This window comes from Nanorana parkeri, unplaced genomic scaffold, assembly GCF_000935625.1.
Source record: "Nanorana parkeri isolate BGI_ZX_2015 unplaced genomic scaffold, ASM93562v1 scaffold147, whole genome shotgun sequence".
Taxonomy (NCBI): Eukaryota; Metazoa; Chordata; class Amphibia; order Anura; family Dicroglossidae; genus Nanorana; species Nanorana parkeri.
This window is the reverse complement of record NW_017306415.1, coordinates 1,393,255-1,420,048: the sequence shown is the minus strand read 5'-3', so window position 1 is coordinate 1,420,048 and position 26,794 is coordinate 1,393,255. Positions and strand designations below refer to the sequence as shown.

Below are 26,794 nucleotides of genomic sequence, written 5' to 3'. Positions count from 1 at the left end.
CTAAGCACCGGTCGAGAGGGGGAGAAGGCCAGGTCCCCTAAGCACCAGTCGAGCGGGGGAGAAGGCCAGGTCCCCGAAGCGTTGGTCCGTCGGTGGTGGAGGAGGCCGGGTCCCTGAAGCATCGGCCCGGCGGTGGAAGAGGCCGGTTTCCTGAAGCATCGGTCTGGCGGTGAAGGAGGCCTGGTCCCTGAAGCATCGGTCCAGTGGTGGAGGAGGCCGGAGACCAAGCAGCACTGGTTCAGCGGTGGAGGAGGCCAGGTCCAGCAGCAGCAGGCTCGAGCTGACAGCAGATGTCATCAGGAGGCAGACTGGGGAGCTGCAGGTAAGAGGATCACACTGTGCTGGTATTGGGACCCTGCAGAGCCCAGCATAGATTCTGTACAGCCCACCTAAGAGTCTCAGCGGGGCCTTGCAGGGTCTATGGTGGGCTCTGCAGGGTCTCGGGGGCTGTGCTGGATCTTTGGTTGGGTCTAGGGGGGCTTTGTAGGATCTGTGGTGGGCTCTGCAGGGTCTCAGGTAGGTGCTACAGGATCTATTGTGGGCAGTCCGGGGTCTATGATGGGCTCTGCAGGGTCTCAAGTGGGCTTTGCAGTCTGAGACCCTGCAGAGCCTGAGATCCTATTTTTGTCTTGCCTAGGGCAGCCCCAAACCAGAATACACCACTGCCTCCAGCACATCAAACCTATATACCTGAATCACCTCTGTTCCCTACCCGGGTTTTGAAGGGTTAAACTATACACTCAGCATTACTCAAGTAAATACAGTTAAATATTTCCCCCTTTAATCCGGTTGTCAACAACATACCTAGTGGAAAGAAAGTGTCCTGATAGGGGATTTGTTTTACAGCTACACAACAATGGGACATTTTTTTTCGCATATTTCTTGCCATGTTTTGTTCGAGTACAAATGAAACAGAAAAACTCCCAACCACTGAGAATCACTTTCCATAAATGGGGACTATTGTCCACAATGTGACAGGCCACTTAACATGACAAACTGTTTGCCTATTGTTGCATGCATTTAGTGCAAATGTTTTCACTGAAAGAGCACAGCCTTCCAGCCAGGCATGACAATTCAATTCTCTTAAATATACGAAATTCCTCAAAAGCACAATGTCAATAATGCCAAAAGCTTCTTGAGAAGATTTAACATAGCAGCAGAATTTGAAAGAAGCATGTCTCAGACAAGGGGCACGTAGAAACCTGTGGATATTTCAATTTACACATACATAGATTATTACATCTTATACACAGGAAATCTGGACAAAGCATATGGGTCACTATACAGGACAATACACATATTACAAGCGGAAATGACATTTCATTCTCTCTTTATGTACAATCCATGTACAGACTTGCTATATCATATGTACAAACCTGGAAGTTTAAATGTGTAATGGCTATGAAGAGGTCCAGTATATGGAGCCAATCTGCAAGTGTGACGTCATGATGCCAGCTGATGGGCACAGAAATTACAAAGCAGTGTGTCAAGTTGGCACTCGAGCTGTGACTCCAGTTCCCATGAGGCATCGCAATACTGACAGCCGCAGGCTCATCTCCCAGAGGCTAGGGCATGATGGAATTTGTAGTAGCACTGCAGCTGGTTAGCTGAGATTGCCTACCTCTGCTGTAGGCTATGCTAGTCTTGGGTGGACACTGGTAGACTGAATCACTCCAGCAGCATGATAAGCTAATCAGAGATCTTTACTCTTCCAGCTCCATTATGAAGTCTCATTCTTCTGCTCATAATATGTAAGTAAATTAAATAAAACATGCAACAGCGATAATAAGACCCCTTGCCATGGCTGTAGAAGGCAGGAGAAGGTGCAGCAAGCACTTCACCATTAGAGTAAATCAGGGGTGGGTAACTCCAGCCAGAGTTGCCCACCCCTGGAGTAAACCAACCAACATCTGAATCATTTGGGCTTAGTTGTACTGGCCCTTTGTAGAGTATATGACATTTATTCTGTTGGGTATTACTGGGAACATTTTTTTCTAACTAATGGACCTCTGACATCTGGAGCCTTGACATGGAATTGCACAGCAGTGCCACTGATCTAGATAACGTCCAACTAATTGCCCTCTGACATCTGGAGCCTTGACATGAAATTGTACAGCAGTGCCACTGATCTAGATAACGTCCAACTAATGGCCCTCTGACATCTAGAGCCTTGACATGGAATTGTACAGCAGTGCCACTGATCTAGATAACTTCCAACTAATGGACCTCTGACATCTGGAGCCTTGACATGGAATTGTACAGCAGTGCCACTGATCTAGATAACTTCCAACTAATGGACCTCTGACATCTGGAGCCTTGACATGGAATTGTACAGCAGTGCCACTGATCTAGATAACTTCCAACTAATGGACCTCTGACATCTGGAGCCTTAACATGGAATTGTATAGCAGTGCCACTGATCTAGATAACTAGACAGTGTAGATCTGTATGAGCAGCCTGTAGCTGGATTTATTCCAGTCTTATATAGTAAATTGTATGTATAGCCAAAACCTTTTTTTTTTCATTTTGTATAAAGTAAGGAAGATTTAAAACCACTGTCAGTTTATTTCTTGCTGTCCATGTTTGGTTGACATGGGTGATTATTTCCTGGAGACACAACAGGAAATGAGAGGAAATCTCTACAAAGTGAACGCTATTCTCCTTTTAGTTGTTACTGGGACAGGTGTTTCATTTGGAAGGTTTTCCTTCACCTGTTCTTATGGTAGCAACTCTAAAACTGTGGATTTTATCATTCTCTGTTCCAGTGACAGTGGCCACCAGGACAGATATGGAGCGAATGAATTTAGAAGGGACACAGAGAGCAATAACGGCATGGGATCAAATCCTTCCACACATTCTGTCTACACATGCACTTTAAATCCCTTTTAGAAAACGCACTGGGAAATACAGCATCTTTTGCAAAATGCTATGGTAGTCTGGTATGTTAATCACAGCTGAACTCAAGGCAGATATAAAGGACACAAATGAATGCAGCTCTGTATTCATTAATATATAATTAAATACAATTTTTTAATGGAAGTAGTGTAAGTACCTGAATTTCACCTGATATCAGACTCTTGAGGTCCCTGTACAGCAGGGCTGGAATGTGAAAGGGAGAAGCAGTACAAGGAGCCAATATGTTAATGAAAAGAAGCATGCTGATAGGAAGAGATAGCAGAGTGATATGAGCTAATCACTGTGCTGCTTCTCCTTTCACTTTCCAGTCACGGGAAGGGAGGGGTCCAGGATAATCTGGGCTCAGAGAAAGTGAGTTGAATGATGCTGGCCATTGAACTATGTACCTATAACAGTTGGAAAAAGTACTCCAGGGGAAATCTCTGGATTAATGTTGTACATTGCAGCAAAAGCTGCTTTATTATTTAAACTGTTAATGAGCTACTCATTTGTATGTTTTTTTGGGGGGGTTTTTGGCTGGATTTCGTATTTTTGATGTAGCCTTTTGTTTGTACACCGCTAATCCACTGATTCAGTGAGATCATGTTCCTAGGGATCAGAGACATTATGGATTTGGTTGTAGGTGGTTCTCTAGGTTAGTTTTTTTAATCAATAACATAAGGGAGGGGAGACATTCAAGTGACACTAAACTCAGGAGTTAAATCTTAAAAATGCATTCAAGTACCTTCACCATTAACACAAATTTATGTTATTTGTGTATCACTCGGCTGTAGATCCTCAAATCATCTCTGAATCGGTGCTGACACTGTCTTTCCTTCTGGAGGGGGGTTACTTTTGTTCCCCATGGTCCCTGTGTGTGTTGTAAAGTAGTCACCGCTCCAAGCTCGCTCCTGTGATGGACTATATTGTTGATATCGAATAATAAACTAAACATGAGATTGTAGTCCATCACTGGAGTGAGCTTGGAGAACCATGGAGATCAAAAGTAGCCACACTCCAGAAGGAAGGACCAATTCAGAGATGATTTGAGGATCTACAGCCGAGTGATACACAAGTAAGATACGTTTATGTTAATAAGGTACTTGAGTGTATTTTTAAGATTTAACTCCTGAGTTTAGTGTCACTTTAAAAATAAAAGTTGTCTGTCCTGAGCTGTATGAGCTGTAGTCTTTCTTGTGTGGCTCAGAAGTTGGGCATTAGGCACCGTGCAGCCTTGCCAGCATAGTTCATGCCATAGGACAGCCAGATAAATTCTGGGAACTGTGCGTGTATCCACAGACGCTCCTGTGTTCTGTGCACAGTTCCATTCCCCATACATTCTTTCAGCACTTTTAAAACAGTGCTGGGCTCATCTATATTATTAGCTACTAGAACAATGAGACCAAATCAACCTGATGCTTTTGGATTTCAAATAGTTTCTTGCTATATCAGAAGAAAAGCTTGAACTGGAAAACAATTCACGTGGCCCCTTGAAGCCCAGGCAAACCTACAGGCAGGGCAAGCTGTTATTGTTTATATTTTCTCCTCCTTATTGTATTGCTAAAAACTAATTTTATATGAAAAAATTGTCAAATTAACAAACCTAAAACAGAAATAATTCCCATAAGCAAAGACTTGAGAAAAGAATTAGAAGCCCACAGCATCAGGATCAGTGCTCTTAAGTGGGGATTTATTCATTCTGCCATAAAATCATGTTTAGGAAAATGTGTACATTTTAAAAGTGATATAAACCCTAAAGCAAAATTTACCGGGCTAGCCTAAAATTACAGTAAAAATCATCTCCATCGAGGCATTGCCAGTTATGTGATCGGAGAATGGGCAGGTCCTGCTCATGAGAAAAACAAGAAAAAAAACTCACTTAAAAATGCTTTTTAGTTCACTTATGTATTGCTTCCAAAGTCATAAAAAAATTGTTGATTCATCTGGTATAATAAATGTGAAATCAGTCTTTAATTAAATGATCATAGGGTGGGTATACCTGATCTGTATGGTGACAGTGAAGAGTGCAAGGTTCATAGGTGAGCTTAGAGGAGAGTTCAGGCTTAACGTCTGCAGTGTATATGATGTTCCCACACAAGTGGAATGGGTGTCAGCAGAGGTGGGGGATCTAAAAAAAAGTGCTATTTAGTCCTATGCTTTGTGGCCATATAGCAGAACCGGGGTAGCTGGATCACAGCTGAATACAGCATATCTGTATTACTTCATAAATCATCTGCAAATTAAAACAGTTCGTATTAATATTATCCAACCGTGTTTTTAGTTGTTTGGCTAGTTTAATCGTTTTTTTTAGGGCCCCTTCACACTTGTGTGTGCTTACAAGAGCACATGTATGCTGGGGCACACTGCACTGAGGCGACCTATTCATTTAAAAAATTGCATCTAACGCATTTCAGGTACATTTCAGGAACACAGTGTGCACAGTGCATTCCTAGTATGTGCTTTGGGGTGCACTCTAGAGCAGGTGCATTGACAGCTACTGTCTGTATGGTTTGAGGTACGATTCTAATAGGACCCCAATGCAGAAAGTGCCGTGCATTGAGGTAATGTATGGTAATAAGTGCGTTACTGCAATGCACAAGTGTGAAGCCAGCCTAAATGTAAAGCAGAAATTGCCTAATGAGTAATCCAAACTCCATTCACAAAGAGACAATTTCTATAATGGCAATAGCATGTCATACCCAGGGAAGGATGAGCATATGTTACAGCTGTCCGTTCATGTTAAAAATATGTGTACTTCATTTCAGCTTCTGCTTTCATTGTAGTATTGAGATATTTTTAATGCTGACAGGTCCACTTTAATGCCCACCCTGAGACTACTTAATGTATTCAGGTTACACAAGTACCCAGTAGCAGTAGTTACTACATATCCTCTTATTGCTACACCACTAAAATGAATTATATCCTATCTTCATAGATGAAAACATTTGTCAACCATCTTTGAACAAATGTCCACTGTAATAAATACATATACATATCAATGTTCATTCATCAGAAGGAGATGTCACATATACAGTTCCTTCAATCCAAGGGCTTTTGGACAGATCTTGGCACATGCAGTATGCAAGTAGTCCCAGGTAGTAATGTTTATAGTCAAACAGATGCGGATGTTTCTTTTCCTGCATCATATCAAATATCCTGGTCTTAGCTCACTGAGCGTGGAGTGTTCTCATTTTGATCTTGGTTCTCAGGCCCCGAAGATTGGTGAAGGAACTGCCCTGTGGCTCCAATGTAAAGTCTGGATCTCATGGGCCATTTCTGCAAGATAAACAGAAAACACATAAAAATCTAACTTACAGGTATGGAATGTCTCTTAGCACAGTCTAAGAACCTCACGGGCTCTGAAAAGCAGCTCAGATCCAATTCAAATACATTTTTCAACATGTAAATAGTTTGATATATGTATGGTATATCAACATTTAATTTGAGTGATATGCACCTCATCAACATCTGAAAACAGACCTGTCTACAGCATTTCAGATATATATCTACAAACATACATGAAAATGTGTGAAAGAAGGTCCAACAGTTTCCAAGTAATGCTCATCCACATCTAAGGGGGTTATTCACTAAGCTGCTGAAGGCAGTCGAGGGAATCACTGAGCCAAAGTGAAGGGAGCCAAACCTTGTTTGCCTATTCACTTCAGCCATGTAAGGCTTTTTTCAGCCGTACATCAACTGGCTTCAGCTCCCTTCACTTCCCTTCGGTTCAGCCGAACAGCCTCAGCATGTTCAGCTGAACCGAAGGGAAGACCCCATTTTCATCAGCCGATCCAACATCTGAATGGTAAACATTCGGCAGTTCAGTCCCTACTGTTCACCCCTATTATCATAGGGGCCGAACAGCAGAAAGTGAATAGCCACATGCTGCCGTGCAGCATTTGGCTCAGTCATTCTGTTTGCTACCTCAGAGGTAGCAAACAGAATGAAAAATGTTATTGAAACAAAACAAAAAAAGGTGTGAGGTGTGAACCATACCACACCCTTTGGTGTCTGGTAGGAATGTTAGGAGGTACCCGAGTTAAAAAAATGTGTGGGATTCCCCCCAAAAGTCATACCAGACCCTTTAGATTTGGTAGGATTTTTAAGGGGGACCCCATGCACAAAAATCGAAAACAAAACGTGGGGTCCCCCCTAACATTTCCAACCAGACCCTTATTTTGGGCACTGGCAGGAAAGGGGAGGGCGAGCGAGCATACCCCCTTCCCGGCCCAATACCAGGCCACATTCCCTCGGGCACTGGGAGGATGCAGATGGGGACAAGAGGCTCTTCCTCACAACCTTCTCCCGCTGGTTGTGGGTATCTGTGAGCAGGGGGACTTATCTGCATCTGGGTAACCCCCCCTGGGCCCCCCTTGTGGATGAGTAAGAGTTAGTTGTACACCTACTCATTCACTAAATGGTTAAAGAAAAACGTGAATAGCCCGTACAGCAGCCCCTCAGTTCGGCTGATCCGAAGGCTTCCCACAGCCGAAGCGAACCGAAGGATTAGCCGAAGGTTTGGCTTAATCCTTTGGCTCCTTTGTGCATAGCCCCCTAAGTCTCACATAAATAATGTTATTTGTGGAGCACAATAGCTCCATATGTTTTGAAACGCTGACAGTTGACTTTGGGGATCAGAATTCAGCCCTTTAGACTGTGTAGAAGTGCCTTAGTGGGTTTCAGACAGGACAATTCAAGTAAAAGAAGCCCATGGAAACTAAATTTAAGTTCACAAGAATATAGCTTGAAAATTCCTGCCATAAAAGTTTTCTAATTTCTAAATCTCTCATTATGTACATGAGATTGATTTATACTCTGTGCATATACATATATATATATATATATATATATATATACACATACATATATACACACACATACACACACTTAAATATATAAATGTATATATTTTCAGAGACAGCTGTGCACAAAAAAACACTTAGCCAGAAGAATCTGATACATTTCAACACATTTACATCTTAATTCGAGCAATGTATATCATTATGTTTATGATTCGGTCAGGCTATATGCGTCTTCTGTGTCTTACTATGTAGGATCCTTAATAAAGTACTACTTGTCTTTGCCATAATTTTAATTCCATGAACTGATCGTCTTGTTCTTCCTGCGGCTTGGGAGAAGGAGGCAGCATTACAGCTACGAGAGTTAGCAGTTTACTAGTTTTCTGTTATTTCCTATGCCCTCAAAATTAGCATGTAATTAGAATTTTGTAGAAAGGTGGTAAACATGTTTGTGCTCCCAAATTATGTAGTATTCTTTGACTCTAATTACGTGTTCTCTCCTGCCTGTAAGTTTGTGTATGCTTTGGCACTCCACACCAGACACCAAAGACGTGGCAGTCACAAGAACTGCAAATGAATAACGCAGTTAGAATAATGTGAAAGAAAAACCTCAAGCTTGCAGTATGTTTATGGGGATTCAATAAATCAGGGATTCCAAAAATACCAAACAACTCGTATACTATCAACAATTTTCAAGCATGTTCCTAAGTGAAATAATTTGCGTTACAGATAACACAACTATTTTTATCAGGTACCATTTTCTCCTTTATTTCTATTATTTCAGTACCTTAATGTATTGAAAATACACAGCAATAACACCAACATCACTGATTTAGTATATGCAGTTTGGAGGGCAAAGCTGTACTGTATGTAAAACAATGCCGATACACCCGATTGTGGGGGTTACGACCCACAGGTTGAGAACCCTGTTGTAACAAACAAAACCAACTGGCCCTTTCATGACAGGGACTGTTTCAAATTCCTGTGGGCTTAAGAATGTGCACCACAAAAAGTCACGGCGTCTCAGTGATTGGTGGCCAATAGGAGTGCCATGTGTAGAAATAAATCTGTCGGGAAGTAGAATTACACACCTTAGAGATAGTAGACCCCCATGGCCTGTAAAAGCTATTAAAGCGTCGGTGATGGACAACTTTGGGTATTTGGTTTTTACCCTGTTTCACGGGAGCGCACAATTGTAAAGCTTGACATGTTTGGTATCTATTTATTCAACACAAGCTCTTATATTTTACCAAGAAATGGGTATTATATTGTGCCTGTGTTCACAAAAATACACTTGAGTGTATTTTTTTTCTGAAAATCTGCGCTTGATAAACAGTTGCGCTAATATCGTGCGACATAAAAAAGTGCAACTGCCACCATTTTAATTTACGCTTTGCTTTTCATAAATATATAGTGTTATGCGGGTTTTATGTACTAAATGTAAATACATAAAAATAGAAGAAAAAAAGGCGATAAAGTAAAAAAATAAATAATGAAAAGAAATATTACAAAGCAAAAACAAAAGTTAAATAAAATCTAAAAAATTAAAACCAATCCCTATCATCTGCATGCGAATAAAGGCATGCACAGGGGCATTGTGTGAGTGGAGTGGGCGATCCGTTACCACACGGCAATCGTGCACAAAACCGTGTGGATGGCCGGGCGGTCACAGAATCTCACACCACCGCCGATAACGCTGGCAGTGCCATTATTGTCTAACAGCACCCCAGTTGCACAAGGCAGATTGCGCAGTTTCCCGCCGCAATAACGCCCGTGCAAATGCACATAATCTCAATTGAAAACATTCCGAGTTTACCACGCGGATGTAACCCCATTGAAATCAATGAGGCCGCGAGGCAACCGTACACTGCCTCGCCCAAGTCTGCACTCTCCCCAAACGGTAGATTCACTTTTCCAAGTAATTTGGAAACATGGAATTACCCGCACAAATCTGGTCCAGACGCCATCCTCCCTCCGCTATACTTACCTTTCAGGGAACGGTCCTTCCCATCCGCCAGTATGGGTGTACTATCTGTACCTGTGCCATTGTAATCTGAATTTCGCTCTCAAAATTCAAGCACTCGTTGGTCAGCGCAGTCATCTGACGGCACTGACCAATGAGAAGCTCTTCTTGGCATTGCTAAATACGGTTATGGTTAAAATTTTTTCTTTTTTTGTATCAGGACAAGTAGATTTTCATGAGGGACAAGTAGATCAGGCCCCCGCTTTAGTCCTTGGACAAGTAGTTTTTTAAAAAATTTCCACACCCCCTGACTCTACAAGCCTAGAATGTGCATTTTAACAAGTGTGCAAAAAAAAAAAAGAAGCTCTGGCAGGTAAAGGGTTAATGGTGATGTCATTATTCTGAGTATTCATGGGTATAGTGTCAGCAACCATCAGAGGGATTTGAACCTGGGAAACCACCATTGGAAGGCAGAAGCCCTAACCACTATACTACCATACTAGTCTATAGGGTCAGAATGAGATGTTGTGACAGGCATTGTACTAGTGCAGGGGTAGGTCATATCAGCACTCACCCCATGTAGAAACTTCAATTGCCATCATGCGTCTGCCTGGAAATATACAGTTTTGTTGGCTTGAAATAATTCCCAGGCCTAAAATGTGGCTTTGAATATGTGTGCAAAAAAACAAAAAAGAATGGCTGTGGCAGCAAAAGGGGTAATGATAATGATCAAAAGAACAGGGAACATTGGGATAGAGGCTTGTGGCAGCTATAACCCCCCGTCCAGGGGCCTAGTATGATACGATCTCCTGAGGCTATTGATATTTGGAATCTTTAGACCTTGATCATCAATCCACATCCACTAGGGTAACCTCAGAAAGGCTGGTTGCCAACCAGAGCCTCACCTCTCCCTATGTTCCACAGCCACCTAGTATCCCTCATCTGTATTTATATCACACGGACTACAGACATTTCCAAGTTATGGAGAGATAAATCATTGACAGCATTAAAAATCATGATTATTAGCTGCTATATGACTTTCATATCCCACTGACCACTAAAAATCGTCCAACAAACTGAAAAATTAAAGCTATATCAACAGCGAGACGACGCAGCACATTACCCAGAATGCCGTTCCATATTTATTATTCAAATTTTGTTTGTGAGTGATAGTTCAGGCAACCAATGGCAAGCATGGCTGAGAGCTGGGAAAGACAGTTGACAACTCCAGTGGCAGTTGGCCTACCCCGATTGTACATGGAGCAACCAGGGGAAGGTTATGTTTGTCCCTATGAAGCACTGGTGTGCACTCTGCTGCCCTCCATTGTTGTTTAGAGCAGGACAGGGGGAGGAGACCCTACCTCCCCCCATGGCAATCTCCTGCAGGAAGGGACAGAGGAAGAAGAATGGGATAGCAGATAGTTTCCAGTGACTGACAGCCGGCGGGGGTGATAAGAAATCTCCCAATGGGGACACTAGTTCTGGTGATCCTGCTGACCACCATGGATTTCCCTCACTTTAGAGGGGTTTTGTCTCACTTCCTGTAGTTGCTATGGGACAGGAAGTGAAGGGAAATCTCTCCGATAGGCCACGGATGGTGGGGAAAAAAAAACTGACTGGGATATAACCTACCAGTCAGTACTCTATCTAAAACAAAAAACATTTTGTTTTGTACAATAAGTAGAGATATGCCTTGTAGAAACATGCCTATTTTATATGAATGGCCCACCCCTAATTATAATACATTCTCCACCTACAACAGCTTTCTGGGCGCACACCACTGTTGGCAACTATGCCTACTGGCCCACCACTGACGCCATTTATTTCAATGGAAGCCCCTCGTATGGTACAAATTGGCTCTCCACTGAAGTCTATGGGTCCCATACACAGAGGGGGGCACAGACCAACACTTGTCAGGACAAAGAGAGCACCAGAGAGCATTTTAGAACATATTTTATATCAGAAATACAATCCCTGGGTGTTTGTTATAGAATAAACCGATTACAGATATCCATAGAAGTACTATACTTCTATAACCAGACCCCTATCTTGGAAAAGGGTCTGGTATGGATTTTGGGGGGGGCCATATGTAATTTTTTTCATTTACGTTTTTTACATTTTAGACTGGGGTGCATTGAGCGTTTAGATACTTTTAAAGGGTGCCATGACTGAATAAAGGTTAAGAAATGCTGCTTTTGAGTAACTACTTGCCAGATATTTTTGGGCAGCATTTGAGCGTATAATCAAATTAAATTGACATGTAGAGGTATAGCTATAAATCAGGTATATGCTGACTTACTAAAGGAATGCTTTTTACATTGGCTTATGTGCAATTTATATACCGAAATAGGTATGGAGTGATTAAAAGAAACATATACTTCCTGTCAACCAGGAACAATGTAAAAATAAGGCCTTTATTATATTTACTCTGCAGAGAACATTATAAAAAATGCCCCTCCATCTCATGATTCTACACTTTAGGTTGTACACATTGTAGCGGATTTACTAAAGGTATAGTGTGCCTGCCCCCCTCCTTCCCCCTTGCTTTTTGGTGCAGTAAAATCCACAATAAACTGCACCTAAACTGCACAGATGTGTCATTACACTCATTGGTTTTGTTCACACCTATGAACTGTGGTTTTGACAAGTCCTATAAGCAGCGTTGTTTCTACATTTTGACAAAAAAACAAACAAAAAGAAATGCAAAAAGTGTGTAAACAAAATATGAAAACATTTTTGTGATAAATAATTAAACCTTGCTTGCATAAAATAATTGTCAGGTCTCAGGGTACCCTTACTAAAACCAATTCATCAGGGATCATTGGGAAAATGCCTTGCACTTTGCAAGCAGTACAGTGGGGGCCACCCTTAAGGTGGCCATACACTGTACAACCATCGCAAGACTTTAGTCTTGCGATGGTTGTAAAGGGATTTAAAAAACGTACGATCTGCCTATCTTGGACAGGCAGATCGCACTCTCGATCATCGCAAGCCCACCCCCCTGAGGGGCGGGCTTCCGATGACCGCAATGCTGAACGGGCAGTGTGCGCGTGCGCACACCGGCCCGTTCAGCATTTATCTTCCGAGCACCGTTCTAACCAGCCGAGAATCGTACGATTCCCGGCTGGTTTTCGAACATGCTGGTTCGACAGAAGACGTGCGACCGTACAGTAGAAACGGTCGCACGTCTCCGTTCACACTGCTCGATTATCGTACGAAAAACCGATCGCATACGATTATCGTACGATAATCGTGCAGTGTATGGGCACCTTTACACTCAGCTAAAAAGATCATTGTGTCATGCTGCTGCTTTTGCCAAATAGTGTTAGCCCTGGAACCAGTGGAGGAACTACCGCCGGTGCATGCCGTGCGGACGGACCAGGGCCTCGGGCCTCTGCTTTGGCTAAATGCCGAAAGTGCAATTTTTCTGCTGATACAGCGACGCATCCGTGCTTTCTTTCCTCCCCGCTGGGCGCTGCTCTGTGTCCCAGCGGGGAGGAGAGAAAGTGACAGCCGGCCATTACAAATAAATACATCTAGCTCTTGAAGAGTTCTGCTTAACATAATCTAACCCTTCTTAAGGGGTAGCATAACTAAAAACTATAAGTAGGAGTCAAACAGAAAACTATTACAACCATAGGTTTTCTTTAAAGAGAGGCTGCCACCGTGGCCCTGCGGGGCAAGTTAACAGTGTCTCTGGAAAGGGCCCACCCTAACCCCATATACTCACCTGCACTACCTCGCAGCTCTATGCTGTTCAGCAGCCGTCGAGAATACATGGCTGTTTTAGGTAAGCTCAAATCCAGGCAAAGAAAATCCCTGTTCCCTTCCGCACCTAGATACTGTTTTTTATTTTGCAGCATGGACCCTTTTCCAATGCAGATCAAAAGAAGAGATAATGCCATCAGAGCCTTGATGAATGTCGTTTGAAATTTTCTATGATTTAAACATTCAATTTTGGAATAAATGGAGTTTGCTGAACAAAAACCATATTCACTGTGTATATTTCATTCATTACAGAAACATTTTCCATCTTGCTCTTTGATTTTTTCACTACTGTCAAAATTAATCAACGATTTGGCCCCATTAACTATTAGAAACTTGAATGCATGCCCCAAAAAAAAATTTTGCAAATTAAATTCTACCCATGTAGCTTTAGTGATAAGCCAAAGAGCAGGAAAGTTGAAGAGGAAGTGTTTTTTGTTCTCCTTCAACTGCCTAGAGACGTATGTAATTCAGCATAACTCCCAACTTCAGAATTCCAAAAAGAGGGGCAGCTGGATGCAGGGCTATGCACAGAGATGGAAAGTGGGCCTGGCTACATGGCACTTTATATTGGTCATTATTTAAGGGGGTGTAATTAAATGGAGTCAGAACCCACTCACAGTGGACACTGCACTGTTATTTACCTTTGTACTCACAAAATAATTACTAATCACTGTGCCACAAGCGGCAGTCCCACAGACACTTAGGACTAAATATTTTTTTCAAGTTAAACTCTTCCATGGCATATGCGTTTCTGTCTGAGCGTACCTTTAAGAAGAACTTCATTAAAACACTTGATAACCTTGAAACCAGCAACCGTTAAACTGTGAGAAATAAACTCTTTCCTCAGGAGTATGTATTTCACTGCAGTGCAGCAGTTAGGATTATGTCCCACTCCCATAGTGCCCCCCGACATTGCTGGTCAGTGTGAAGAAACAAATTACCCCCAAAGTCAGTGGGAGAAAAAAAATGCCCAGGGGGAGGAAAAAAAAAAAATCCCCAGTACTGGTATCCAGTGGGAAAAAAATTATTCTCCAGTGTTGGTGTCCAGAGGGGTGAAAAAATGTCCTAATACTGGTGGCCAGTGGAAAATAAAACATTCCCTAGTACTGGTGGCCAAAGGAAGGAAAAAAAATCCCCAGTACTGGTGGCTAGTAGAAGGAAAACATTTCCCCAGTGCTAGTGGCCAATGGGGGGAAAAAATCCCACAATGTTAGTGAACAATGGGAGGAATGAAACGCCCGTAATGCTGGTGGCCAGTGGGAGGAAAACAATTCTTCAGTGCAGTCAATATCAATGATCAGTAGGAAAACGTTCTTGGAGTCACTGCTCAGTGTGAAATAAAATGTCAGTTTGCATGGAATGAAGAATACTGTGGTATGTTAGTATGATATAGAATCCGTTAATATGGAGAATATAAATGATTAGCAGCCCTTCCATTAAAAGGTTCATTTCAGCCAAATGGAAATATGTTAACATCATACACAACTCTAATCCAAAATGTCAATTTAATAAACATGTAAGCTGCGGAAAAATTTGGTTGGAATATTTCGGAATTCGGATCCGAAATTCAATTCGGTTCAGGTTTCAGATTAAATCCAAATTTGTTAGTTTCGGATGATTTTACGAATATTGGTTGTGAATACCACAAAAAAACTGTATACAGATATTAATACCTAAACCACCGAATGCCATTCAGGTCTAGGAGCGTCAGCTTTAGTATTATATGGGGTCTATTCACAAAGCTGCCGAGGGCAGCCGAGTGAATGACCGATCAGAAGTGAAGTGAGCCGAACACCGTTCGGCTATTCACTTCAGGCTGGTACGGCTGATTTCAGCCGTATATCGGCTGAAATCAGCCGTACATCGGCTTGCTTCGTGTGGCTTCGGATCAGCCGAACATGCTCAGCATGTTCGGCTGACCCGAAGTGCAGAAGGAGTTCGACTCAGCCAATCCAACATCTGGATCGGCTGAGCCGAACCTCCGGCAGGCTTCACACTGCTGTGGCTGGCTCCGCCCAGCTGTCAGAAGCAGGCTGTCGGCCGGCCAACGGCCGGCCACTCGGCCAGCTTCGTCTTTCAGCACGGCTCAGCGCTCGAATGAGCCGCTCGGCCGTGATCGGGAGCTGTACGGGCTATTGTGAATTTGAAGCTACGGCCAGATCCTTCGGCAGCTTTGTGAATAGACCCCTATGTATATATATGGCTCCCATGTTGTCGTAACGAAAATTTGTATTAAGACCAATTCGGATGCTTTAAACTGAAAAACACATGTGATTGGCCAGAAAAGTCACATGTGCGATTCAGTTTAGTTTTTGACCGAAATTTGGACGGGATTCGAAATTCAGAAACGGAAATTCGCATTCGGACATATTCGGATGCATTGGGATTCGGGGATTTGGATGTGTCTGAATTTAGGAAAATTTGTCCGAATTTTGATTCGTAACTAAACAAATGGCACATGTCTACAATTTAATAGAGCTGCTGTTTCCACTGCTGGCATAAAATGAACATGGACCTTGTATATATTACATCTGAGAAAGATTTATGTAGTGTAAGGTGATACCATCTCTATGAAGTCTACATTATGGAGGCATCACTTACACTATTTCCTTATTAAAAACAATATTTTGAAGTGGACTTTGAAGGGATCTTAGGATGCCAATGTTTTTATTCTATTGCTAAAAATGATGATGTAGAAAAACCATATCTAAGTGGTGTGTCAAAGCGAGCCCAGTGATGTCACTTTTACCTGTCTGGTTTTAGAGAATGAGCTCTATAGTAACACAGGTAGAGGTTTTCTGTGTTCCGTAGTTTGTAAATTGCTCAGAATGATTTAACATCATACTTTGACCATCTAATTATTCTGAAATAAGCTCTTTGACTAATACTAGGAAACTACAAGCATGCAGAACGTGTGCACAAAAGACGCATGTTCCCGAATGAAAATAAAAACAGCAATTGTATATTTTTCTCACTAAATTCTAACCGTGCATACCCTACTTTAATGTCCGAATAATGCTGAGGCTCTATTTACTAGGTTAAGGTTACTGTATTATTATTATTATTATTAAAGATGCTGCAGATTTGCACAATAGTTTGGAATCATTTTTATGTTTTTATATGTTCAAAACATTTTCTTTTTAGGGCAAAGAAACCCCAGTTAAAATAATTATCATCCAACTATTAAGGCAGCCCATTGACATCAAAAGGATTCTGATGTACAAAACATCCCAGTTATCGGACATATCACAAAACGTTTTTCACAACGCACTATGGTGTGTTGCCTTGTGATATAATGCCTGCGTGTTGGCTTAATGCATTGGGGTGCTATTCAAAATAAATGGCACTGCAGTGCGTCAACGCATGTATCCTGCACTACATTAGCACTCCGCAAAATATATAAAAGTAAATTGACCTACAAACTTTTCTCAATAAAGCAGCCCAGGATACCAGGTTCCCTTGGTGCTGAAGACTACATGTCATGGTGCATGCGGGCACTGCGCATCGGCTGTATTGTCATTCTAGAGCCTCTTCAGTCATTTTATGGAGCTGACACATTCTCTACCTGACCCCTGAGCCAAAACCTGATAACCCCGACATAGACCTCAATCGCTTTCTTAACCTCAACCTGTTCCTAAACCCAACTGTTGAATCTATCCCTAAACCTAAAGCCTAATCCTAACTCTTATAAAAAAAGTAATGGAAAACCTGTTGAGATTGAAAACTTAGCATTGAACTGTTGGCCATACACTTGCCCCTTTTTGTTGTTGAGCCCCACGGGCTAAACCAAAAAGAAAGACCGCTCAGTCCTTCCATCTACGCTAAATACCATGGATGGAGTTATTTCCCTTGCGGGCTATTGTACTGTGACAGCCAGCACCCGCAGTTGATTGCCCGCAGTCACTGTTTGGCCAACAATTTTCCTTCAACAACAGTCAATTGAAAGATGGAGTAGTGTCTGCAGAGTCATACACAGCTCACATTTTGGTTAACAGGAGTCAAACTAAATTGGAGCAATGTAGGCCTAAATTCAAATGATCTTTTTATGTCTGGCAAACCTTAGTGCACCAGACCGTAATCTGGCATATTTCATACTGTAGCTGCCCATGCATCAATAGTTTTAATAATTTAAATATTAATTAAATTATCTATTGACTAACACACACTTATGTACACAGAATGGATTTTAAAAAAACTGGAGCAGACAAAATCTGGAGCAGCTGTGCATGGCAACCAATCAGCTTCTTTCGCTCATTTTCAAATCTTAGCTGAACAAACTGAAGAGAGAAGCTGATTGGTTGCCATGCACAGCTGCTCTAGATTCTGTCTGCTCCAGTTTTGAACGCTCTGCACAGATGGCTCCCCAGCTATATTGGTGAGATAGGTGCGCTACTTCTGACACACAAGTTTACTTGTCCAGTGCTGAACGTTTGTTGCAGGTTATGAATTATTATTTTACATTATAATTACAATAGATAAGTCCTTAGATGAGGTGGCAGCATTAGTTTCCTTTTTTAAGGCCAAGTATATTTTGTGCAAGTACAGTATGAGTAAGTATGGTCACCCTAGGACAAGAAGTTTGTTACTGGCAGGATCATCAGGTGAAAATAATGGAAAAGTACCCTAAAAAAAGAGAAAACTAAAGCAGCCACCACAACTAAGAACTTGTACGCTGCGATATATGAAAGGTTTGTTTTTGGGTTTAGATATGCTTTTATGACTTGTATTACTTACTATGCTTCTGTCCATTAATCTGGTACCATCTTGTCTCCACTGGCCTTTTCATTAGACTGGGTTACCATATAACAGTCGACACCTCATTTGGTTACTTCTGTGTTGTTGACCCCTAATTTCCTGCAGCAACATCTGCTGTCTCCTGCCTGGTAAAGATATTAGACTGACCATTTCTCTGTTTATCTGTAGTAGTACTTCTGCCCCCTGCTGTCTAGGTGCTCCATGTCCCATCTCCAGAGCAGCTACAGGCTAATGAAAAGCATGAGACGATGCCCTTATCACATCATCCCCGGGGGTAGGCAACCTTGGCCCTTCAGCTATAAGTCCCATGATGCATTGTAAGACTCTGACAGCCACAGGCATGACTCCCAGAGCCAGAGGCATCATGGGATTTGTAGTTCCACCCCAGCTGGAGAGCCGAGGTTGCCTAGCCCTGCATTAATCTTTTACTCAGGTATGTAATAAATGCACCTGATACAATGGCAAATACTTCAGACATTTGCCCCACAGCCTCAGAGTTTTATATGCTTTACAATACTGAAAGATTGTAATGTAATGATCTGCACGACATACCTAATTAAAAGAAAGTGTGTCCTATATATGTAAATGCAAGGAAGGTAAATGAGAGAAGAGGCACCCAGCTCCTTAAAGTGACATTAAACCCTCAGATTTTTTTACATAAAAAACAATACTGTAATGTGCGCCTTACTGTAATCCATGGTTGTTTCCCTTCTCTTTGCTGCTCTTCCTTTTAAATCTGTATCTAAGCCAGCACTACAGGAAGAGGCCCTGAGCTGAAAAGGGAAGTTCACCCCAAGCATGAGGACTTAAAAGGAAGAGCAGCAAAGAGAAGGGAAACAACCATGGATTACAGTAAGGCACACATTACAGAATTGGTTTATGTTACAAAATCAGAGGGTTTAATGTCACTTTAAACAAGATTGTTGTAGAACTACAGCTGTCCTAAAGATTTAATGCCACTACTTATTTTTTAGAAATCTCAGTTCACTATATTGAAATGTATTGACTATACAGAAGAATCATGAATACACCTGAAAACTCTCAATGAAAGCATAACCATGTATTACAGTTATAGATGCAAGCATAATAACATTTTTGAACAAAAAAAAAGCAAATTTTACTAACTACAGACTAGAATCTCTGTGTTTTATACTACTGCACGGCTGTGTATAATATAGTTCAGAATTTTGGCCCCAGAGGATCCCTTGAAATAAAGACTCAGTGGTCAGTGAGGATGTCCCTGCTTACACTGGTGGTCAATGAGAAAAATAGTGAACTTACAGACAGCTAAAAACATCATTGGTGTTTATGCCGCTGACTCTGGAAAGTGATGTTGGCCACAGAACTATGCAGGTATCAAATAAAATGTTAGCCTGCCACCACTCAAGGAACCACTAGCAATCTCTGGAGGAACCCTAGGGTTCCCCGGTTGAGAATGACTTCTATAGATAGGCCAAAGCTGAAAGTTACATGTTGAGATGTATGCAGTGTACTCAGGCTACATTCTCAGTACTATTCATCCAGGTCTTTCTGTAGTGCCCCAGTCTGATCTACTCTCTTTTGTCTGCAATCTTGTGATCTGGGGACTACTGTTATGTAAGAGAGTGATTTCCAAGGGTAACCACTGGCGTGGTGTCACTTACAAAAAGCCTGATGTAAAAAATTAGGAAGTACAGACTAGAATCTCATCCAGCTCCAGTCAGATATAAATCTGCCTACGGTTTGATACAAGACACAGAGTAAAAAACAGTTTCAGGTAGTGTCCTCTCACAGTCACCTCGTGAGGAACTCTCTGGTTTCTTGCTACAAGGGATTTCAGAGAATTGCTCTTGAAAGCATCCTAATATCTTAATGTGTAAGTTTTAGTTTTCACTGTATTGTACTTTTAATGAAAACATTATTTCAAATATTACTCACCTTGACAGGATGTAGATATCCATCTCCATTGTGTAAGGACCCAAGAAGATCTGGGCTAAGACTGCTGGAGCTGCTAGGGCTGGTGGATGTATGGTTGTGGCTGCTCTCATCCTCCTCCTGGAGACTGCGGGTAAGGTGGGCAATGTAAGTTGTAGCAAGTATGAGAACATCCAGCTTAGACAGCTTTGTGTCAGGGGGCACAGAAGGTAGTGTCCTCTGTAGCTCCAGGAAAGCATGACGCAAGGTTTGCACTCTGTTTCTCTCACGGGCAGCATTGGCAGCAGCTGGTCGGCCCCCCATTCCACTGCCCTGACTTCCTCCTGCACTTGATCCTTCAAGTTTTCCTCTTACCAACGAAATGTGAGAGTCTTGTTCAGAGCGTCCAGGAGACTCTTCCCTGACATGCAACAGTCTGGACACCAGAGGGCGTTGGACCTTCTCCACCATTTCCACATAAGACACTGTAATGCATAATTTGATAAAGAACAATTTGTTTTAAAAAATATACTACAAAAAACTATTTAGCAACTCAGATAAACTAATTAGAGGTCACATTTGATATTCCTGACTATATTAAATTGCTGAACTGTTACTGCTTGCTATGGATATGTGCACATTATTGTATTGTTTGATGTTTCTGTTTATGATGTTATTAAATAAAGTCTATTAAATAACAACATTGAAACTCCCATGGTATTATTTTTTCTTTCGATCTACAAAGCTGTCTGGACACAAATTACACATATTACTTCTATGGAATGTGATGTGATAACTTTTATGAAATATATGGGATTATTTCTATAAAATGTGATGTCATAATAAAAGCAGGCAATGGCTTCCTCAACAATTTTATTGGGTATAATCAGAACTTTAGTTAACCCAACTGAAGAGCCGAGAGATGTATACCAGTGTACCATCATACTGAATGACCTATGTGGATGCACAACACTTACTAGCACTGCTACAGAGAACGCAATGTATTATTCGTATTTATATAGCGTTGAAAATTGACACAGCGCTTTACAAACTGCACATTCATATTAGTCCCTGCCCTCAAGGATCTTCCAAATCTAAGGTCCCTATCTCACATACATACATACACAGAGACATATGGTAAAAAGTAGGGATGCACCGATACCAAGTACCGTACTCGGTTCAAGTACAGACACTTTTTGAACTCCAAGACAAGACTAGAGAAAAATTCAAAAGTTAGGACGCAGCTGTCATTTGTAAGGAGCACACGGAGCTCCTGGGATTTGTACATCTCTGTTTTAAGGTATGATTTTGTTTTTACAAATATATATAAAGGGATGCACAGATACCAGTTTTGCAAGTACAAGTACTGATACATTTTTGTTTATTGTCATGTGACAGTTTTTCTAAAACAATACTGACTAATGGTTTCAGAACAGTGGTGGAGTGCCAGAGCCAGGTCCCAGCTGCAACCGCTGCAACCCTGGGAGTTCTCATGAAAATGCCAAGTATCAGCAGTGGTACTGGAAAAGTATCGGTGCATCACTAGTAAAAAAAGTTAGATTATAACATAAATAGAACAATTCATAGGGCAATTTTTAACATTGTTAGGTGAACTCATGGATACCAGTTTTACTTAAGTTTCCCAGAATCAGCGAATGTCAGAGTATATTTTCTCCCATATACTTTACGTTGTAGACATCTAAAGACGTTTCTCAGGAATTCGAGAAGCAGTGTTATGAAAACATGAACATCCAAATTTGACACTGTGAACTCCAGGCCAACAAGAAAATAATAACTATTAAATAATTACAAAAAAAAATGCATTCCACATAGTACAGGGTTCTCACTGGGCATTTTTGAGTTTTGAGTTAACTTATTTCTATCAAGGTTCTCGTCTACATTTACCTGGAGGAATCTTTTCCATAGCTAAACTACCCAAGAATAAATGTATTTTCAAATTTCCTAGTAGAGACCTACAAATCTTAACATAGCTTAATATTACTGTAAATTATATGTGCAAAACCTCCTAAGTCCATCCATCTTTACAACTTTGACTGCATGATGTTAAAATATTAGAATAAAAATAAAAAGGAGTTGATTTATTATCATTATTTATTTATTACAAACTGAACAACGTCTATTACTTTAGTACATCAACCCATTTATGTTATTCCTAAAACACCTACATATAAAGATCAATTTGTTTTTCCCCCCACTCTGAGTCACATTTGGGGAATATGCATTTAAAGGAAGATTACATTTTCCAGGAATACCCAGTACTTGATGGGTACTAACCTGTTGCCTGGCATTTAAAAAAGAACAGACTAAGGCCTCATGCATACGGCAGTCAAAGACCGCAATGTAAAGAGTTTTTCGTTTATGGATTTGAACGCAGGTTCATTGTTTTCAATGGAGCCGTGCACACAGCTGCATAAACATGCTCTGCATTCAGATCCATAACATAAATTCAAAAAATCTGCATCTGACGACATATATTTGATGCATGTATACATGTAAATTTATGTTTATTTATATACTTGTGTGTGTATGTGCAAGTGCGTAAATAACGAAATAGGAAAGTTCCACTGGAAACAGAGCAGGAGGAATGGAACAAGAATTGTATGCATTTAGATACATACGTGTTTAGGTGTGTGAACGCAGGCATTTTACTGATCATTACCCAGGAATTTTGGGGTAAATGATCAGTAACATGGGTAAAGGATCAGTAAATTACAGTCATGTGCATGTAGCCTAATAACTTCAGGTCCTCACACATGGGACACTTATTAGTCAAGGAAGGTACATTTAAACTGTTTGCTGATAATCAACTCATATAAGAGCTGACTCTGAAGAGCCCACCAGCCCACCATCAAGTCAGGAGGGACAGGGGGCCAATCTACCCATGGTGGCCCAGCTTTAATTACCCAATGATTGGTTATGAATTGCACTATATAAATATTGCTGCAGTTATTGGCACCGTCATATTTGCACAGAAAAAAAAACAATATTTAGGGGGTGTGAATAACCGACCCGAAGTGAAGTGAGCCGAACGCTGTTCAGCTATTCATTTCAGGCTTGTACGGCTGATTTCAGGCTTGTACTGAAATCAGCCGTACATTGGCTTGCTGCGGCTAGGTTTGGGTCGGCCGAACATGCTTAAGCCATCATAATGACAGATCAGCGTCCCTGGTTACCCAGTAACCAGGGACGCTGTTCTGTCATTATGATGAGAGCTTAGCAGAGCCGGCTTTAATATCACCGCCGGCTCCGACAAGCTCTCATGACAGTTCAGCGACCCCTGGTCACTAGGTAACCAGGGGACGCTGAACTGTCATTACACACTGAGCACTCGGCGGAGCCGACGTGATATCACGGTTTCTCCGCCGGGTTCTCAGTGTACTGACAGATCAGCGTCCCTGGTTAGCTGGTAACCAGGGACGCTGATCTGTCTCTGCATGCAAGTGGCCGGAGCCAGTCGTGAGATGATGGCTTTCACCTCCGCTCAGTCAAGCCGAGGCATATGCCTTCGGCTCGACTGAGCCGCTCGGCCAACTTCAGGAGCTGTACGGGCTATAGGGAATAGCCCGTACAGCAGCCCTTCGGTTCTACTGAACCAAAGGGGTCCTGGGGCGAAGCTAGCCAAAGGATCAGCCAAAGCTACGGCTAGATCCTTCGGCAGCTTTGTGAATAGACCCCTTAGTGTTGCAATCTAAAAGGGATTTGGTGGATAGAAATTCTTTTGTAATATACACAGCATTCCCAAAATGTTCCCGCTGTAGAACTGCATGCTCCATGTCTTAGCTTTCCTGTAACTGGTTTATACATTGCAGAGCTGTTTTTAGAGAAACTTCATAATCTTGAGTAGTCCTCAAAACCATATGCTGAAGCAATGCTTGGGCAATCTGGCAACACAATTGAAATCACCTAGATTTAATTAGTTCAATGCCAATTTAAATTCAATCTATTATATATGAAAAAACATTAAAGTGTCATGAAGACAAAGCAGAAAATCACATTTATATTTTAAATTCATACTATCAATATTGAATAATCAGCAGTGGAAAATAATTTTTGTTTACTTATAGCTCAACAGCTCCACAGAATCAGCTCTCTGGAAAATTTTCTTTGGCTGGACTCTGCACATAATTACTCAGAATGACTGTGTTCACTAACTTTTGCATTATATAGTAACACTAATCCAAACACTGAATTACTTGGTGGAGCCCTATTCCATTGTTAAAGTGCTGCATCTCCAAGTGCTCCTTGCTTGGTGACAGATCCTCTTTAAATGAGCAGAGTCATTTTTAGAACAATTAAAAATCAATCACATTACTTCAGGTTAGAATCCTGCCAAGATCAGCCATCTTTGCTGTGTGTACAATACTTGAAAAAAATTGGCACAATCAGCCTTGGCTTTGACAGAGCGAACATCTGTGTATACAGCTGTATATCAGATCAGATATATTTATACAAGAGCGCACAGCTGACTGCTGGATGAATGAGATCAGGATTATGAAATATAAAGCAGAGGTGAAGAAAATCCTACAAGAAGGAATGTAATCCAAATAAGTGGTTTCTGGAACAAAATCCACTATTTCAACAAGTGATGTAGAATAGTTATACAGAAATGTAGCTTTGACATTCACAAGTTCCCATCACTCCTACAGATCTGAGTAAGTCATAAACACATACTCTAATAATATGCTTCCTTGTGCAAACCTGCAATTCCTTCTCCAACTTTTACCTTATTTATAGGGGTGTTTTATCTATTTTTTTAGGAATGTTTTTCCTATTTTAGGGTTGTTTATATTATTTTAAAGATTGTTTTATCTTATTTTTTAGTTTTTATCTTACTTTAGGAGTGTTTTATTTTTTGTTTTGTTTTTTAATCTTATTTTAGGGGAGTTTTAATCTTATGGTTTTCGTATATTTTTAATTTTATTTTAGGGGTGTTTTATCTTTTAGGAGTTTTTTATTTTAAGTTAGGGGTGTTTATCCTATTTGTCAGGGGTGTTTTATGTTTTATCTTACTCTTTAGGAGTTTTTATCTTATTTTAGGGGTTTTTAATCTTAGTTTTTTCAATATTGTTTAGGATACAAGTCTGCAAACTATAAATAAAATTATTTGTGTAGATATATACTGAGTATGATTATTTATATCTATCTATCTATCTATCTATCTATCTATCTATCTATCTATCTATCTATCTATCTATATTAAAACGAGTTCTAGAAGGATGGTCCCAGAGGAATCTCAGTGTATATTTTGCTTGTGTATAATGTATGGGCAGCAATGTATATCAATGTATCTGATGTATCTGATATGTGACACAAGCCAGCAGCAGCAGTATATATTTATTATACAGCTAACAATGTCGTCATACATCACATTTACCCTCATGACATTAATTAACTATAACTATTAACAGTAAAGAAACTTTCTATTAACAGTAAAGAAACGTTCTATTAAGCCCCTATTACACTCCCCAAAACTGCCCCAAATGTCACCTTACTCCTCTCTTGCTGCTTTTAATTTTGTACTGTTTTATTTTTCTGGACCGGAAGGAATATTTCAATGGAATAGTTCATTGCGGCTGCCTCTGAAATGAAACCAGTGCTTCTATGAAATAAAAATAATCTCTGCTATTTACTATAATGTGCATAGAGGATCGGACTATAATCATCGGAAGTATTCATTGTGTTTTTGTCTCATATTATATTATTTAATAATCCTAACTATCTCATCACGATTTTCACCCACCGCTACAAAATATTCGTCTTGCTGCAACTTAAACTCCCTTGTAGCTCTTCATAATATAATTTGGGTTGCTTTAGGTTCGCATTCAAAATGATGACTAGGTAATAAAGTTAACCCCTTGCTCCCCAGTCCTGTATCCTCATAGCAATACAAATTAGAAATGTATTTTCAGATTCACATTTTGAATACACTACAACTAAATTACAGATCGAATGACACGGAATCTCTTTGGTCATTGACCTCGGGCTTCAACTCCCCAACTTGTTTATAAGTACAGCAAATTCGATTTTCTTTCTATATATTCATCAATATCTATATACCTCAAATACTATGTAACTATGTAACTATAAATATGAGAACAGAAAATAATTCTCTCCGGCAATTTCTCTTTGTACTATAAGTGAATGTTTGGGTATTAGGCAGAGATGACTCCTGAATGGTTTATGTCATAGTGTTATTTACACAGTAACATATACATTTAAATGTTATACATGTGCACAATAATATGCGAATTGAATCTCAGTGTATATTTTGCTAGTGTATAATGTATGGGCAGCAATGTATATCAATGTATCTGATATGTGACACAAGCCAGCAGCAGCAGCAGCCATCCCCTGGAAAAGCTGTACTTACTCCTCAGGCTGAACATGACTTATGGGATTTATTTTTAGAAACTGTAGTTTCTTAGTAAAAGCTGTATAAAACTATAGAACTACTATCAGTATGAGGCTTCAAATGTTTCTCCATCATTGCAAACTTTGATCGGTCTAGAGAAGTTACTACTTAATCCGGTAGTAAATGAGAATGATGGGACAGAGATGGGGTGAGATAGGTGACCCTCTTACCTGGATCCAGGGTGGAGTGTAGGTGCAGCACTGGAGGATGGAAAGTAAATTTATCTCCAGAAATGGACCATCAGATGGAGCTGGTTGTCATCACTGGATGTAGGATCTGTCTGGAGGG

At 40.8% G+C, this 26,794-nt stretch overlaps 1 protein-coding gene across 1 annotated transcript; it reads right to left on the bottom strand.

Moving 5' to 3' along the window:
• TCF24 (transcription factor 24) lies at positions 1 to 26,794 on the bottom strand. The gene is made up of 5 exons (XM_018554209.1): positions 26,677 to 26,794; positions 20,098 to 20,558; positions 6,067 to 6,171; positions 4,665 to 4,741; positions 1 to 316 (listed from the first exon to the last, which is right to left on the bottom strand). Exons 2-5 carry the CDS (start codon positions 20,542 to 20,544, stop codon positions 1 to 3), a joined length of 945 nt encoding a protein of 314 aa, XP_018409711.1. The 5' UTR covers positions 20,545 to 20,558; positions 26,677 to 26,794.